The sequence below is a fragment of the Schistosoma haematobium genome, chromosome 1 (genome assembly GCF_000699445.3).
Source record: "Schistosoma haematobium chromosome 1, whole genome shotgun sequence".
Lineage (NCBI taxonomy): Eukaryota > Metazoa > Platyhelminthes > Trematoda > Strigeidida > Schistosomatidae > Schistosoma > Schistosoma haematobium.
The window spans coordinates 79,614,419-79,633,651 of record NC_067196.1 but is presented as its reverse complement, the minus strand read 5'-3'; the positions used below and the strand labels follow the sequence as shown (position 1 = coordinate 79,633,651).

At 33.8% G+C, this 19,233-nt stretch overlaps 1 protein-coding gene across 1 annotated transcript in view; it reads left to right on the top strand.

The window, feature by feature from the left end:
• MS3_00000935 (uncharacterized protein) overlaps positions 1-15,552 on the top strand; it is a 48,709-nt gene extending 33,157 nt beyond the window's left edge. Inside the window, exons 26-34 of the mRNA XM_051208502.1 lie at positions 460-548; positions 3,259-3,549; positions 5,527-5,572; positions 7,229-7,331; positions 8,590-8,775; positions 10,404-10,613; positions 11,886-12,279; positions 13,129-13,732; positions 14,465-15,552. Of these exons, the coding sequence (XP_051075253.1) occupies positions 460-548; positions 3,259-3,549; positions 5,527-5,572; positions 7,229-7,331; positions 8,590-8,775; positions 10,404-10,613; positions 11,886-12,279; positions 13,129-13,732; positions 14,465-14,848 (2,307 nt within the window). The 3' untranslated portion in view covers positions 14,849-15,552. The remainder of the gene's footprint in view (positions 1-459; positions 549-3,258; positions 3,550-5,526; positions 5,573-7,228; positions 7,332-8,589; positions 8,776-10,403; positions 10,614-11,885; positions 12,280-13,128; positions 13,733-14,464) is intronic.
• Positions 15,553-19,233: the final 3,681 nt, after the last annotated feature.

Genomic DNA, 19,233 nt, shown 5'->3' with positions numbered 1-19,233 from the left:
ATTTTATTTCAGTATTATTCAACCCACAATTCACATAATTTATTTCATTATTACATAGATAGATACGTCAGATAATTATTGAAATATCTCGTTTTTTTTCTTTTGACATTTTATTGGGGTTATTACAAAATCGTGCAATTAGCATGAAGATTGCTTTTCTTGGGTAATTAGTATTATTTACTTTGAATTCACCTTTCCAAGCGATGTGTTGTAGGGTGATCAGTAACTAGATTTAGCTGAGTAAAAGTTGATTTTTATTCACATTCTAGCGGAAAAAATATACTCCATCTTAGCTTAAAGAAATTGACCTCGGTTTCTCGAAAAATACTCAGCTTTATGTAATTCTGTGTACTTTTATTCCTTGTAAATTGGTTTGCTAGTAATTTCTGTTTAAAAACTGTTGCCCAAACTCTATTCTTTCTTCTGTGCTGATTTTTCCTCAAAATTTATCTTCTTTAGTTTATTTTCATCCCACCTCAATCAGAAAGTGTGAAGAAACGACGTCGCTATTTAACTACTCATCAGAAGGAACGTTTCAAAGAGCAACTGTATGTTTTATTTATACTTATTATTATTTGTAGTCTAGTTTCCCAAAACCTTCTGAACAAAATAGTGATTAATGCCAAGTTTTTATGAAGTAGGATTCTATGAATGGATTTTTGATTGTTGAAATGATGCAAAAGGATACCAATTGATAGATAATAAACAGTGATGTAAAATGGCCAAATTATGGCTGTTCATGAGACTGATGATCCCAGGATATACGAGCAATGTTTCAAAGACACCTATGATCAAATACTAGTAACCTACGAATATCCTCTACTCTTACCGGCCATGTTTCACTGTCATAAAGTAGGACGGAACGAACGGCTGCACAGTAAACACGTCCTTTGTTTGATAGACGGATATCTCGCCTACGCCATAAATGACGCAAGTTGGCAAAAGCTAGTCGAGCCTTCTGTATCCGTGCTGAGATTTCGTCACACACCAGACCACAAGGGCTGATGAGACTTCCAAGATAAGTGAAGCGATCGACACGCTCAACTACTTCACTCCCTATCACTAGTTCGGGTGTCGACGTAACCCAATCCTGAAGAAACATTTTGAATTTCGAGGGAGAGAATCGCATGCCGAACGTGCTTGCATTGTTGCTTAGAGTGGTCAGAAGACTCTGCATTTTGTCAGCGTCTTCACCAAATAAAACTATGTCATCGGCATATTCTAGGTCAAAAGTTAATCTCCCGGTAGAAGTTCAACCCCTGGAAATCTAGACCAGGAAAGTTATCTCTAAAAGTACGTCAATGACTACCTGGTTGGGGACCGCGAGATGATAGCAACCGATGGTTAGAGACCCTGAATGACGTGACTCAAAATTGTTTGCAATAGCGCAGGTGCACCCACTCTTTGTGGTCTCCCAAATTCTAATCTTCTGAATTCTTTATGTCCCTTTTTTTCCTCTTCCCAAATTTTTTCACTGGATTATACTCTTTAAATAACGTCTCCAAACACTAATTTTCCCGATTACTGCTTATACTCTTATTACCTCTACCACTACGGGATTTGAGTCGACCATTGCATCTCTGCTAATGTGGTATGGCAACTCGAACTGATGTACGTACGTACGAAGTTCTACGTTGTTACTGACTGACTGACTAAATTATTGATGTTATACCTCAAATGAAACTGATATTAGAAGACAAGACAACTAACCAAGATAAATACGTTTTTTCTTTAACAAAATAGTATGATTAAATATCATATACGATTAAAGGAAATCAGTTTCGTAAGTCACTTACTCTTCAATTAAATTGAACTTGAATGTTAAGCCTGATCCTTGCGTTAATCATATCTGAGGGTTAGGGTTTCCATCATCGTGCTATCAAAGGAGATGTTGCGGGGTTGAAACTTATGATATATTGGCAGAAAGTAAATTGTATTAGATATTAAATGGTATTTTACCATATATTTATGGCATCGTAGGTTAATAAGATACATTGTGTTTTATGTTGTTTCCCAAAATTAACAGAGTTGCTATTCATTCTAGAGGTTTTTGATCGTACTGTGTGTATATGACCTATTATGAATACAGTGGTCTTGATTGCTTTTGGAGGTATGAGGGCCGTTATCACTTCCCGGTTGCCCACACCGTGGAAGGGTTTTTTTGGAGGTACCTCACAAGGAAATTGGGTTAGAGGTGGTCTTAGTGACCTGGGAGCGTGACCGCAGTGTCCAGGGGACAACTGCTTGAGGTCGGTCACACACCGCCTTTTTATGAGTAATTTTCGTGTTAGCTCCGTATTGTTGAAACCTTACCGCCGGAGACGGATATCCGTGGTATAAGGCGAGGTGTGGATTTTTAGGGTCGACCTTTTCTAACCCCACCCCTCCTTGTGGGAAGGTAGTATTGCTGTTATGCTGGTTGTTTGAAGGAAACACCTTACTGCCGTCACACTTCTGTATAGTCATCAGTACGATTTCACTCTCGGACCTTGGGTTTGTTGCTTTTAGTCTTACCGTTCTTCAACCGTCCTGTCTGGTATAGTAGGACCTTGTGGAATGATTGTTCCAGCCAGTATAAGCAAGCTTGACCACCATGTCAAGGTAGCAACAACGGGCAGGATATGGCCTATTGAAATTAATCGAATATTTGTTGGCTAATAGTAAAATTGAATACAACTTAAAATCATTTTTATCAAACTTATATAATCATATTCGAATGGATCACAAACTGATTTTATGCCAACACTTAGAACCTGAAAGCACTAAACGGCCACCTCATCCTAGTATGGTACTTGTTAGCAATGTGCATCCATGACCCCGCATACAGACATTGAAACTATGACCAACTTCTAAACTACAGCCTGGATTCAATGGTGTTGATGACTAACCGTAATCGATTCACAAAATTGTGCGACCAACTTCCCTTACCTGTGGCAAATAACTGTCTCACATCTGAGTTCATGATTTAAAAAATGTAAAATGTTCATAATCTTTACTAAACTCTTTATTAATTCAACTAAACTTTTTAAGCAGTTTATAATTTTTTTCATTATTCAGTGTTCCAATTGTAAATATATATTGTTGATTGAGTGTAATACTTCTATCTATATTCCTAGATTCAGTTTTATTACTAAGATTTATTTTGATTTACCAGAAAACTTGAATTTCTTTCTATGAGATTTTAACATAATTTGTTATCGTCAACATTCTTACTCGTGTCTAATATTTTGCCTACTTAAAACTTTATTTATTTACTAGACGTGAATATATACCTACTATGTACAATGAATTAGATATTAGTCAACAGTCATGGTCTTCCATAAGTGGTGGGGGCGGTGGTAGTGAATCGCAGTCTCAAATTGAATTCAGTCCTCAATCATCTGTCAACAAAGATTGTCAAGAAGTCTCTGAAACACTAGAACCACTGGACTCTCATACGAAACCGAATGTAACAGAGGAGTTGAACAACGAAAGCAGTCAGACCGAAAATATTACTGTTAAGAATTCTACCAGTCCACTTTGCATGGAATCCGAATGCATACCTACCAAGTAAGTATATATCTTTTTCCAGTGAAAAAAAACTAAACTCTTTATGGTATTGTGTACTTTGTTCACCATAGTTTAAGAGTGGAGCTTTCATTCGTTTTGGACAACATTATCGATTCTTCTTTTTTTAATGTAGAGAACACAGCGCCTGAACTGAAAATCATCAATTCAACGTTAAGCTCTTGTTTAGTTCACAGTATAATAAGTTTCATATATTAAATCATATTAGCCTCTACATTGATAGTTAATTAATGTCTAGTAATGAATTTATTTCTCCATATGGAGTCCTATTTAACTATTCTCAAACAACAGTTGGCTGTTGCTTTCTGTAGAGTCACACTCACAGATCAATAGCACTACTAATAATTCAATTGCTTTTTCAAAGATTCTTCAAGACATTAAAATCATGCTTCTAATAGTTACAAATGTGTATTAATATACCATTCAAGAGAAAAGTTGAGTGTTTTCGATTGATTAAACTTATCAAACATGAAATAAACATTTAGGGAATGTCCTTCCAGCAAATTTAATAACAAATCATAACTAATCTTTTCTTAGTGGTAATAGTTCGACAAAATGTTCAGAATATTTCCTTGATGTTGGTTAACACTTCACTTTCGTGAAATTCAATTCGATTTTAGAAAAAAAATCTTGATTTAAAACTCAAATCCATCTTGCTTCCAATACCGGACTATCAAAATTTACATCTGTTCACTTTATTGAAACACTTTCATTTTTCATTGTATTATTTTACCTATCACTATCTGATAACTAAATAAACTTCTAAGCGTTTATAGGTTCTCTTAATTATTGTTGGTCATGTTTGTCCAAACCACACAAATTTCTTTATTCTCTATTGTATTATTTTTGTTGTGTAAGGTTTTTTTAAAAGTTTAGAATGTCAATGTAAATATTACTGCTTCGTTTCAGTTCATCTAAGTGTTAGTATTGTTTACTTTATTTTATTATGTAAAAGAGACAGTTTATTGTTATCATTCTAAATGAATAGTTTTAGTTCTCTCTCTCTCTCTCTATCTCCACTTTTATTTTATTTTAACCATTAAACTTTTAAAATTATTCTTTATTTGTTTTTGGTCAATAAAACAGAAAACTATTCAAAGTAACAAAGAAACGTTATGAAACAACTAATCAGAAGATCTATAAGTTATATACTCTTTATTATTGATTTCAGTTAATTATCTTAGTCGTTAATGATAATGTGCAAAAAAAAGTGTTACTTTATGGAACTTCATTAGTTTGAGAAAAAAAGGACATTATCTAGAACAAGTTTTATAGAATAGATAAATTCTAGTTAGCAATAAAGTCCAGAATACTTATTTGGACTTATTTTAGACTTGGCAGCTGGGGTTGTACATGAATCATAGTGTCAATTTTCCTATTTTACACTCGAAACCCAGTACATATCGTTCTAAACACTAATGTGCATACGACAACAAAGTCTAATCAAAGTTCAGTTTTGATTATCAATAACGGGCTAATTCTAATCTTTGCTAATCCTTACATGATATAATAAAGAGTAAAGGGAAGTAGCAATCCTTCAAACTTTATGTATGCAATGTCGTAAATTGTTTATAATTCAATCATTCTGATGATAAATCTATATATTTTCTCTTGTATTCACATTCGTATCTTATATTATTCGTGTAATTTATCTTTTGATTATACTTTTGTAACGAATATTATTGCCTATTATATATATATATATATATATATATATATATATATATATATATATATATATATATATATATAATTGTAAGATACGTAACATTAATCCAGAACTCTGTGTTTATTGAAAACTCCGCCTGGAGCCCCTCTGTGTTTATTCAATGTTAAACATATCGATTCGCTTTCTGTGAATTATGATTTATCTATAAAATCAGTATTTCATGTTTATGAGGATTTTTGTTGTGGAAATTCACATTTTGCTTTTTTTTTATTTTTAAAAAAAATACTTAGAGCTGTTCTATCTCCATCGATTGATCCTCTCACTGAGAAAGAATCTGTAAGTCCTTGTTGATGATTTTAGCTATAATTAATATTTCATTATAAAATTATTACGTTACGCAACTACTCGATTTTTACTTCATTGTTGTAAATCATTTATATTAGTCTAAAGCCATAATGAAAAACTAATTGGAAACCGATTTCTTCTCTTGATTCCTTGATTTTAGTTATATCAGATTTCGTATGCATCTGTGCATACAAACACACATTATTTTTAGGTCGTCAATGTTGCTCTCAATTGACATAACTGTCTTGACTAAAGAATTTCTTTATAGTCAATTTATTTGTTGAAAAATAGTTTCATCGCTAATATATACAATTTTATTCACTTACAACATTACAACGTAGTTGACGGTGCTTTCAAGGCTGACAGTATTATGATCAAAGCTCTTTTTTCAATCATTTCGATTTCAAGTTTAGCAGTCCATTGTTGTATTAGCCCAGCCCCTCACTTACGAAAGTGTAGTGCAGATTCCGACACATAAATATCAACTCTGTTATTGATTTGGATTTACTGATACAGTGTTTTTTCAGCCAGATGAATGAGTTGGTTATATCTAATGATTACTTGTTACACAAGATTAAATTTGATCTGTCTTCTTATACCTCTTACAGATCATATTTACACAATTGCCTAAACTTTGAATGACTAACCAAAATATAAATATTCACCTAAATTCTGTTAAATCATTAAAATTTCTTTATTAAGGTCTCCTTCAGAATTTCGGGTTTTAAAGAGGAATGACAGTAATTTCAAAGTTTTAGTGTAGAGATAATGATTTATGCTACAAATTATGGCGTGGATGTTTTTCTTCGTTTACTAGTCATTCACAGCCCACACTAGCTTCCTCGAGAAGATTTTACGTAGGATTTCATATTTAGCTTCGTTTGAAATAATTGACATTATACACTCTGACGTCAATTTTCTTTTGCCTCTTCATCCAGTATATGATTGTTCTTCCTTCACGAAACAGTGTTTGATCTTTGTACTGCAATGTTGTGAATAATTTGACTATCAATCAACGTTATCTATACATAACTCACACATTATTTGTAAGCATTGTGCACATTTGCATACACAGAACTTGTAGTATTCGCTTGATGATTTTTCTGAGCATAAATTATATTATACATGTTACGTTTTTTCACCTTTTGTAGGTTCCGCAATAAAAATACATCGCTAAGTTTTTCTTTTAGAATACTTGTTATTTCCAATAGACCTAGCAAGTCTTCCCAAGTATTCATTCTTGACTGACAAAAAAATATATACAATCACAAATTGTTAATAATATTACGTAGATTTGTGGCCAATATTGTGACGGAAAATAAAAATAGAATCTCCATTTACCACAATGTTATACCATCTGGGCACTAGATCGATACACTAAACATGAGATTATTAGACCACTGTGTTAGATACATATACACAACTCACATGATGTCCTACTCAGCGATTGGAAACCCGGTAATAAACCAGCAATTACAAGCAATCCACATTAAAATCAAACTTCTAGTATTGAGATTTATGTTACTAATTATGGTGTAGACGTGTTTTATTTCGCATACTAACCAGTCACAGTTCACAACAGATTCTTTTATGAGTTTTCTATTTATACTATACTAACAAGTTTAATTTGTATTACCTAACTTACAGGATCTGAAGGATGACTTTGAAATCATACAAGATACTGAGACAATTAATACAGAATGCGAATTAGATTGTGTTGATGAAATCTCATCTAGATTGAATACATCTGGTAAAGTGAATGTGTATAAATTTGTGTAACATGTTTTTATGATTATTTGAAATTCCTAAATGCTATTTACTGTATTTTATTTCCTTTTGTTTAGTAAAAACTTTAATTTTTCCATAACCTTACTTTTTGATTAATTGCCAAATATAAATGTTACGCCTTCAATTTGACACTTTTTTCTGGTTGGTCGCAGCTACCACCGAGTCCTGAGAGCTCATTCGCTCTGTAGATAGTAAGTGGATATTGTTGACTCAAATGTTTCTTAAAACTATGGGTTAGGTCGTATCGTAACTTACTAGTGTTAGTGATTTGGCCCACTTAATATTCTATTTTGAACGACTTTGAGCGAATTGCACTCATAAAGTTAAAATAATGTTATGGTCGACTACTTCTAATCTGTGTTAATATATTATTAATTCTCAGCATGATTCTGAAACCATAGTAAGTTCTAAAACTCGTCAAAATTCCGTCACTTTATTTGTTTTCCTCTACATCTTTTTTTCTCCAATTACGGACAACAAATAATCAAATCGTTCGTTAGTCATCTGTGGAGAAATCCTATCAGCTCACTTATTTTTGAAGTGTGTGCTGATGATGTTGTCTAGAAAGAGAATTAAAGCTTCACAACTGAATAACAACCCAGCTTAGATGACGCATCTTCAAAAAAGTTTCTCCATCTTCTTGAATTATATATCTGGATTTTTCAAATACTATTTCTAGTACCTCGATATGGTTGAATAATGAAATGTAAGATAACATTGTTTGGATTGCCATGCTATCAACCAAAGGAAGTACATATATTCCTATTTATTGGTTATTAGAAAAGATGCTGTAAATTTAACGGCTAATCATCAGAGCAATATACGCACTGACTCATCAATGATGCCAATAACATTAGTCCTGTTTTCAATTCCTAGTACGATTAAGGTGATTAATAACATTAAATGGTGGAATGTAGGGTGTTTCCTTCGCAATAGATGAATATAATATGTACGAGAAAGTAGATTTGTTTGAAGTATTATATCGTACAAAATAGCAATTGCTGTTAACTCAAAAATATTCTATAAAGTAAGTAAACTAAAAACTGTATGTGATGAATTCCTTAATAGAATGAAGGTTAGCCAAAGAATTGGAAAAAATTGATTGTGGCGTAGTTCCCATTACGTATCCAGTGGGATTTAATGAGTATTATTAAAACTGAATTTTACGTACCTCAGTGAATGACTTCCAATCTTTTTAATTTCATCTAAAATATTTTCAGATTTGTCCGGTCAAACAAATTCAAATCAGTTTAACGAGTCGTTTAATTTACCTTCAACAACTTTGCCTAAACAGTCTCCTAAAGATGAAAACGATAAGGTATCACCTCCGACCATTACTGTGTCTATTCCACCAATTTTAACCTCTCGTCCGAATAATCATACATTATCTAGCCCATTAATAAGAGGTTAGTGTTCGTATTTTGTCTTGAAAAATGTTTACTATCAACAATAATTTTTTTTCAATAGAAATGATCCAGGTGTTTTATAGAGATGTAGCATACTGTAGGTTTTATTTACATAAACTTATTTTAATTGTCTTCGTTTTGTGTATGGAATGTGCAAAGTCAATTAGTAATTTTCCACTAAATTACATTTTTATAAATCTTCATCTTTCAGTGATTTAGTCCTTTTTCTACTTTTTAAAATAATGTATAATCACACTTCTTGAATTTTTTACCTTGCTCTTAATAACTGAACGTTATGTTTGCTGGTATCACACCGTCTTATCGACGCACCTCCGAGAAGTAATACGACGTACTCTAGGAATTAAAATTTAATAAATCGAAATTTATTCTAATTGAAATCCGTAGGCTGATGAAAATACGTTACTATGATTGCACACTCAGTGTAAATGGTAAAGTATCGATCTTCAACTGTAGCATATTTTTTTGGTAAATTCACTTTTTGGACAATGATCGTCCATGATAATTATAAAGAACTTATAACAACAATTGATTAACATCTTGCGTAAAGAATTACATAAAGTTAGAAAACACATCTAGAGCAAAAGCTCTTGCAATCAACATACAACAAATCAAAATCATTTAGATTTTATCATTGCTATCTTAAAAATCCAATTATATGAAAGTACACCCATCTGAAAAAACCAAATAGAGCGAAACCTGACTCCTGAATTCCACTGCTAGCCACGGTCCATTACTGCTTACAGTTATAAGCATATGTAAAGTTTACAATATTGAAGACTAAACAAAATTGTAGTGTCATTTTGTCATTGACATAAATGGATTTATATATTAGCTGTTAGTACAAAATATTGATCATTAGCTTGTAAGTTGTAACATAATGTACTTAATAGTTAAGCTTGGCTAGTTAATATAGCTATGTTCAAATAATGGTTGGTCATTTCAAGTGTACAAGAATGCAATAAGGTTGATGTATATAATTATTAAGATCATCCTCACTTACTAAGTCGGCATAGATCAAAATCAGTCTAGATACATGTGTTGCTTGAGTATTGAAAACAGCTAGTCAGCTTATTTTTCAAAAACCAACTTTTTTGGTGGGTTTGTTTTCAGTTAATTGAAGTGTAACTTGTCAATTGTTACTCATATTCAGATCAGTTATATGAAGAGATTTCACATAAGTAATAAAAAATGTAAATATCGAATAGATAGAATGTGGTTAGGAGTGAAATCCAGGACACGCGTTTCTTCTTTTTTCAATGTCTGTATCGAGACAATTCTCGCAGATTGCACAAATGTCAACTTAGACTGGTCACTATCTAAAATGGTATAATCCAAACCATTAAAAATTAAATTAATGCTAAGAGTAGTTTAAAGCATAATAGCATGTAGGTTAATCTTCGCTAAATTAATTAATACTTACCAACAATCGACTTAATTCGAGTTGAGACAAGTGATAAGTAGATTAAACCATCCAAGGAAAAAATCTCAGAAATAATGTATGGAGACTCGTCACATTAAGTAAGTTTTCTAATTTCCTTTCTCTTATATATAGGATTTTTTTCGTAACGTATCAGAAATCTTTCTATAAAAACATTCTCGTTACTTAGGATCAAGTCGTGCTCAGAAAATGCTTGTATTAGGTTTACAAAAAGCCGCCGAACAGACTGCACGTCAGAGATCGTCTTCCGGAGATCATAACAGTGGTAGTCTGTCTTTGGATAATAGTCCTACACTGACAGAACGAAAATCAACGTTAAATTTGCTGGCTTCTTCATCTCGTTCGACACTCAATCCTTCGGTAGCAGATTCTCCATCTGGTAGCTATTTTTTTCTAGTTTTTGTATTGTGAAACCCTTAGGGGTGTGTTTTCATTGTTTGTTGATCAATGTGTTTAATAGTTATGATTTAAAGAGTAGGTCCTGTGAATGTGAACAAAATTGGATAGAAATCAAAAGTAACCTAGATTGTTTAGTTATAATTAGTCTGTGACTGAGATGGAACAACTATTTAACTTACAAGTTCTTACGCTGCATGTTATTATAAAATAAATTGACATTACAATAGTCAATGATTCCGCTATTTTCCATCTTCTAGTGTTGTCCCAACCTACTCGCGCAATACTCAACATAGGGTTTTGTCTTAAGTTAATAAAGATTAACAGCCTCATCATTTATAGCAGCTCTTATCACACTCCTAAGTAGTCTATTTTTGTCTGGCTATTCTAACTTAGAGATTTTATATTCTTCCTACATACTCTGTTATCTATGACTTTGTTGATCATATAATGTGAGTTTTTACATGTGCTTGCTTTCTATGAGTCTGTCGTCCATACTCTAGTTAGTTATCGATAATTGATACATCATTCATCTTTTATAAGGTTGAACTGGCCTGTTTGGTATCTGAAATTCGAATCCGCCGTCGTCTTTCCGCACTAATGGATGTCTGAAATATATATATATATATATATATATATATATATATATATATATATATATATATATATAAGAACAGTTTCGTAATTGGCTTTTCATTTACCGTTGTTGTTAATGTGTTAATCGACAAAATATATATGGAGTAAATAGGATATATATTTTATTAACGTCATTATCAATAGATCGTTACGGAGTCAAAAACAGGCACTAAACATCAGTCGATCCCTTATTTTCATTTAGGATTACACTGTGGCTCTTTGAAAATACTGTTTCATAGCCTTGAAGTAATGGGGAGGGAGAACAACTACATTATCTTCTCATTCTGTTGAATAATTGTATACTTAATAAAAACAACTCAAGTCACTTCATTGTAACAGGTTCCATATTTTAAAATTATTCTTTGTTAATCATAATGGTTATTGACCAGATAGGGCACTTTTCTTCGAAACATTTGGCTGCACATTCTGGTTCAATTCTATTTATTTTCGTTTAAACCACCGGGTAATTTCATCAGCCTTCATACCACAACATTTATAACTTGAAACAGTTTTCAAATACGTACTTGCCTACTGAGTTTCATTCAATTTAATCTGAATTTTTTTAAGAAAACATTGTGGTGTTTTCCTAATGTGATTCATTTATTTTCGCTTTATTAAGGTATTATACGGAATTTATGGTCAAAGAAAAAATCTCAGCGTGTATCGTTTGTTGAACAACCAGTAGTTTATACAATCGAACCGACGAATTCTATTGAACAAGAATCCGATGAAGATTATGATCATGATAATCAAATTGACTTCAGTACTAATAGAGAAAGAATCGTATTCAGTAATGATGATGATGGTGATAAATACGAGGGATTTAATGATTTGAATGGAAATGAACCTGACGAAGTAGTAATTAACGGTAATGTCGAAGAATTGAAAGAATCCAACAAAAAGAATGAAGAGATGGAAATAAATGGGATACCTATGTCAAAAATTCAAGCTGATGTCACATCGAAACAGATTCCTGTTGATTTAGATGCTTCACAAGATTCATCACAATCTGTGTATGTTCTAAATGTATATTTGTATATTGTATTTCAAGATTGTCAGTGGTTTACTAAAAAAAATCGTCTATATGAAAAGAAATTCAAGCATTCAAGGTTTATTTCGCTAATAATTATTTTCTAATCAGCTAGCCAATCTTAGTCAATCTAAAACCTGACACTAATCTTGCGTCATACGTCACTCAACGTATCTAACCTTATTGATTGCTATTATCGAGCAGAAGTCAATTAGTTAATCTGCACCACCTAACATAGCTCAATCTGATAATTAATTATTTTATTAACTGGTGCTACCATTAAATATAAATCTAGTATATATATATATATATATATATATATATATATATATATATATATATATATATATATATCAAAGATTCGATAGTAATGGCTCAGAATCATTCATTACTTGGCTTCCCTTGAATCCTAAGCTTTAGAATAACCTTACACTTATTTCTATTCCATTAATTCCTAATTATCTGTTAACTTATATAATCTATACTGAATGTTTTATATTCCTATTTGTACTTTTACTAATCCACTACTCTGGAATTTGTATCTATAGTTTTATCTCTCTTAACTGATATGGTATGGTAAATTGAATTGGTGGACGAACGTTCCATGATCTATGTTGCCTACGCCTGACTGATAGAATCTACATATTTTTTATCTAAAGACACACTGACTTTTTTTTATCTAACTTAATCTAAATATTTTCTGCAATGATAAATGTGCTACATTTTCAAATTCTCAACGTCAGTGTTTTCCAAGTTGCCTGTTTACTTTTTATTTCAGGAGTAGTTGACTTAAGATTAATTGTCTTCTTTTCTGTGCAAAATAATTATACAGATTCTCGATTACTACAGAAATTGATAAAGAAACAGCTCCCAGTACATTATCAGAAAATAGTTTTGAACCAAGTCTACATCATCGTCGTAAATCAGCTTCTCCTCAACGACGGGAATTACCGATTAAAAAAGTCTCATCTGGATATAAGTATCAAAGTTCTAACCAACTTTTAAAGTCATCCAAAGGTAGACCGTTATTCATGGAGCCTGTTCATCAAACAGAAGTGATTTCCTATGATTCAAAAACAAGTGAATCAACAGAATCACTTCATATGAATAAAAAAGAAAATATCCTTGTAATCGACAGTGAGTCAACCTTGATAGCAGATACTCAGTTAGAGGAAAGTACTCTGCAAACAAATGACATCGGTGACAATTCTTCTCGCTCTAATAAACAAACACAGGAGGATGAATTTGTTACTACTGATGGTTATGTTGATGATGAGTGCATATTAATAGAAGGGAGTCAAGGTAGTAGTCAAATCAATAACACCGAAGATCAGTTGATTTCTTCAATGAATAGTCAAATAAATCAATATAACTTCTCACCTATCAATGTAGAAGAGAGTTCAGAAATGAATAATGATAATAATAGTGATACAAAGGTAATATTTTCTATATGATGATTGTTAATTTTTTCCTTGTCCTGCAAATTCTATATCGTTATATCACTATATAGTGTTGCAATATTTCTCAGTATTTGATGTTATTGTAGGAATGTATCATTTCCTTGGTGTTTCCAAAAGGAAATTATAGATATTTTGAACGTAAATTTGATTAATTTCATTTAATTCTAAGAATATTGAACTTGAACAACGGTGTGAATATATATCTTTTCTTGAATTTATCTAACTTAACTGACTGTATATGAAAATGTCATGATCACACAATCTTTAAGACTGGCCAGCAAAACATGAATTATTACACGAGTAGATTAATAATCTATAGTATAATAATCCTACCAATGTAAAAAAGACCATGATTTAAACTCAGTAGGGTGTTGATGTAATTTGTCATTATAAGTTAAGAAATGTTTTTACATATTTTACCCTTTTCATTAACTGTGAATTTATTACTCGATGATATTGAAAAAGCGGCCTTAGATCATCCCCTTGATTTTCCAATGAGGTATGCATCGCAACTTATAAATTTATTTTCAATAATACCCTATATTGTCTACTTTCATTATTAGGTTGTTCTTGTTAGTGTGATATATTAGATAACTAGTTGCAAAACATCTAATTCCTTGCAGACTTTAAATACATGAATACTTGTGTTCTTTAAAATATTCACCTTTTTTACTAATTTTTTTTCCTTACTCTTTTTACAAAATGTAGGATAATAGTTCAAGCTCCCAAACAATTGCCATCTTAACAGATAATAACGACACTAATGATAAAAATGTAGTAACTTCTAGTCTCATTGGTCCTAATGAAACCATTGATGAACGGGATGTTACATCCTCGACATTGCCTGACAATAATAATGAAATCATGAATGAGAACAGTAAAGAGAGTGAAGTGAAGGACGATACCGTCGGTGATAATAAAGAAAATCAACCAGGATCAACAATGATGAGTGACTCAACAGAAAATGATGTGGAAAAAGATATTTTAGATAAACTATCACAAATCGCAACTAGTTTGCCGATATTGAGACCAGAACAAAGACGTGCTGTCCTTTTAGAAGCTCTTAGTACATTCAAATCAATTATGCCATAAATATTAAACAGCTTATCATATATTCTCTACAATGAGAAACAATTTAAGAATAGAAGCGGAAATTCAACATTAACATCATCTAATGTTTTTTCCCAGTTGTTCAGTCATTATTGTTGCCTAGCATACTTTTATTTTGAGAAAATTGCAAAACATATTTTTACTAAGGGGGATCACTATACCTACCTTTTAAGTTTATGCAGTTTTGACTCGTGGTATCATTATTTTTCTAAATATGAGATCTCATTAATGAGTGATTCTTATTTTAATTATTCATTCCCTGTCCCCGTTTTAGTTAAAAGAATAAAAATACAATGAAACAGTAGACTTGGTTGTATCCAATTCTATCATGCAGTTGTTTTTTTTTTATCTATGCTATCTACTGGTTTCACTTCAAGAAGGTTCTGCCATGTTTACATAGAGTATTGTATTTTTCACAAATGGTTTTTAGATTTGAAAAAAAACTCCTATTTATTTTAAGTAAATCTCTGTACTGTTTTACCCTACTTGGTTTTCATTTTGATAAATTTGTAACATTGAAAAGCTAATATTTTAAAATTCATTTTAATTTTGATTATATAAGTCTATCTGGTGTCAAAGTCCAACTGAATGGATGACAATTTTGAATTCGTGAATTATCTGTCTAAAATATAGAAATATTCGTTAAGAAATGACCATAGAATTGTTCATGGAAAATAAACATATGATAAACATTAGTAGAGTTTTGTTTCAAATGAATAGGTTACATATAATATTTTGGTCTTTGTAAGATGTATATCTGCCAAACGGTAACCAATTCAAATAAAAGAAGCGCAATAAATTCAGATTTGGGTAAGTAGTCTCATTTGAAAGTTGCGGTAAAAGCTAATTACATGTTACCTTGTTATTGTAATGCTGAACAGTTCTAGTGACTACAAGTCATATATTTAAATCGATTGAAACAATCAAAAAGGTCGATTCTGTCTTCAGTATTTAAGTTGTTTTAGTTATTTGATGCTCATATTTTGTTCAACAAAAAATTTATGGTAATTGTCCACCTTGTCATATCTGCCAGGATTATTGTATCAAAAAAGTCAAGCATACAAAAAAGTACATGATTAAGGCTGTTACAGTAAATCTATTTCAATAAGATCACCACACAGTTATCTGGAACGCGGAACTTGGTTGGACTCTACTTATTTTAAGCACCTAGCTTTGTTTGATCAGATTGGGTTTAGATGCTGACTTGTCAATACTTAGAAAACTAACTGAGTCTTTCAGTTTATTCGAAATCCTACTCGACATTTACCAGTCATCGATAAATTTAAACCACGTTCTGGTTTTTTGTGAATACTGAAATTCAACCTTAGTCAACGTAGAACTTGACATAATTGCGCATCAGCCCATATTTCCGTTCCAAATCAGCACAATGGGAGGAAATTAACGAGATAAAGAGTCGAAATATGTCTAGTATCGATGATGGTGAGAAGATAGATATATATTGGAGAGTATGATTCAAAAATGTGTGGAAGAATATTGGAACTTAAAATCTAGAGAAAGATGTAGAGTGAGTTTATATGTAACCAATCATAAACCATGGTACTCAACGTCTCTAGCTACTGATCATGTTTATTGGACAGACATCAACTTGAGATACTAAACATTATATTGTCACCTGTGAGTTATCCGTATAATTAATTAGTTTTTTTGACTCTACTGTTGCTACGTGCGTGTATAATTAAGAGATTAGATCAGTAGGTATACTGTCCCTACATATTTCTTAACTGGGATCCGCATCTTACATTCCTAAGTAGAGCATTTTAGCCAGATGATTTCACTCATGACAATAAACATTATCGATTGAGGTGGTTGGAATGATTTACATAATCCTAGCAATAAATCTACCTCGACAGGTAGTGCAACTTGGGAAATAAGTTGCACCGAACTTTTTATTTATTTATTTGAACACATATATTGGTACAGGAGTGCGGCAAATATATATGCGTCACACAAAACAATGAGAATTTAAGAAGAAAAAGAAAAAAAGTGAGGAACGTAAAAAAAACAATAACGAAGAGATTGATGTAAGGTAGTGTAATAATAATAGTAATAGTAGGGGGACAGAAGGATACAATCAGAAGAAATTTTTCAGATAAAGAAGGTACAACCACGTTTTATGAAGTAAAGGAAGGTTACAGCACGATCGCCACTGGCTTCTATTCTGAGCCATATCTGATAACGTCTCTAGCCACTGTGTAGCACCACCTCTCAGACCCCAACCAGGGAGTCGTGAAGGACCGACAGAAGCTAGCCCTTTGCAGCTTTCTTTCATACCATGTCATGCACTGGCCACCTCTCCGCTTTCTCCAACCAGTCCCAGAGTCGGCAAATAATGCACGGCGTGGAATTCTCTAGGACGACATTCGTAGAACATGTCCAAGCCACCGAAGTCGGTGTTTCAAGATGGTGACACCAATTGAATTATCATCTCTGTGCCCGAACACACGATGCCGAACCTCTGCATTACTAACATGGTGTTGCCACTGGATGTCAGCAATCCTTCGGAGACAACGATGATCGAACACAGAGAGTCGTCTAACGTCCTCAACTCGGAGAGACCAGGTTTCACAAGCATAGAGCGAAACTGCTCTCACCGACGCGTTGTAGATCCGACCTTTTACAGCCAGACTAACATCACGAAGGCGCCAAAGGTAGCCCAGATTGGCATAAGCCGCTCTGGCTTTCACTATTCGTGCATTGATCTCATCACTCACACCCCCACCAGCACTTATGCAGCTACCCAGATACACGAACTTCTCGACTATTTCTATCTGTTCACCATCCAGGGTGAGTACAGGATTAGAATCCTGCCAGTTTTGTGGAAGTACTTTGCACTTCGAAGGTGCAAAGCACATACCATACCTACGGACACTGATTGCCAACTGATTAAGTGCGGATTGCATGGCTTGGGCATTATCGCACAGTAAGACAATATCGTCCGCATACTCAAGGTCGAGAAGTCTTTCTTCAGGCAACAGATCCACACCACCATTACTTACATCCATCAGAGCTGTTTCCACAATATCATCGATGGCAAAGTTGAAGAGGAATGGTGAGATTGGGCAACCCCGCCTAACCCCACTGCTCGAATGGAACAATGGAGAGAGGTGGTTGTATGCCCTCACTCTGCCTGAGGTGTTTTTATATAGGGCTTTTAGGATGCTAATAAACTTCTCAGGCACACCCTTCTTCAATAGACAATCCCAGAGAACAGTCCTATCCAACGAATCGAAGGCAGCCCTGATGTCAAGAAACACTACGATTGTTGGCCTTTGATAAATATGGCGGTGTTCTAACATTTGGCGGAGGGTGAAGATATGATCAATACATCCTCGACCAGAACGAAACCCAGCCTGCTCCTCGCGAGTCAATCTTTCTCGGGTTTTGAACAACCTACGAAATATAACGGAAGCCAATAGCTTGGATGCAATCGGAAGTAGACTTATCCCCCGATAGTTGTTACAGGAACGACGTGAACCCTTTTTAAAGATAGGGACAACTATCGACTCATTCCATGACGTTGGTACACTCTCTAGTTCCCAAACTTTTGTAAACAACGTCGTCAATTCCTTAGTCAGAAAGTCATCACCATCTTTCAAAAGAGACGGAGGTAAGTCATCTGGGCCAGGTGATTTGTAGCTCTTCAAGAGTTGGAGTTCCTTGCGGACTTCCTCCTCGTTTGGTGGATCAGTCGTCACCGGCCATGGAGGGCAGGACAGTCTGACCGATGTTGTCGGAGCAGCAGGCCAGTTGAACTGCCCTTCGAAAAATTCTGCCCATCGTCCAAGACGTCGATGGATGTTAGTGATTGGCATCCCATCATCCTCGCAGATTGTTTCACTCACACCAGACTTCTTGCTGCCAGTGGCTCGGATGAGCTGGAAGAGCTTCCGGTAGTTACCAGATGCAGCTGCTGCTTCCAGCTCATTAGCACGCTCCGACCACCAGGCTTCTCGGTCCTTACGCAAGCTTTGCCCAATTTCCTTACGTAACATCCTTCGTTTATGGTCAAACTCACGGTCACCCGGAGTAGACCGACGGGCTTCAATGAGTTGTAAGGAACCAGAAGAAACCCAGTGCTTAAAAGCGGGACGTTTCGCAAACCCACAACTGACTGTATCCGCCATTTTCATGGCGTCATGCAATTGCAACCAATGCTCATCTATACTTTTCGGTGGAGTGGTAGCTAGCCTAGAGGCTAGCTCGGTTCGATACTTACTTGCAACAGAAGTTGCAACCAGCTTGCTAACATCAATCCGTTGGTGGCGGTCACTTCGTTGTCCACTGAAAAGTAAGGCAAGATTGGCGCAGACCAAGGCATGGTCAGAGTCCAGATAGGTACTCCAAAA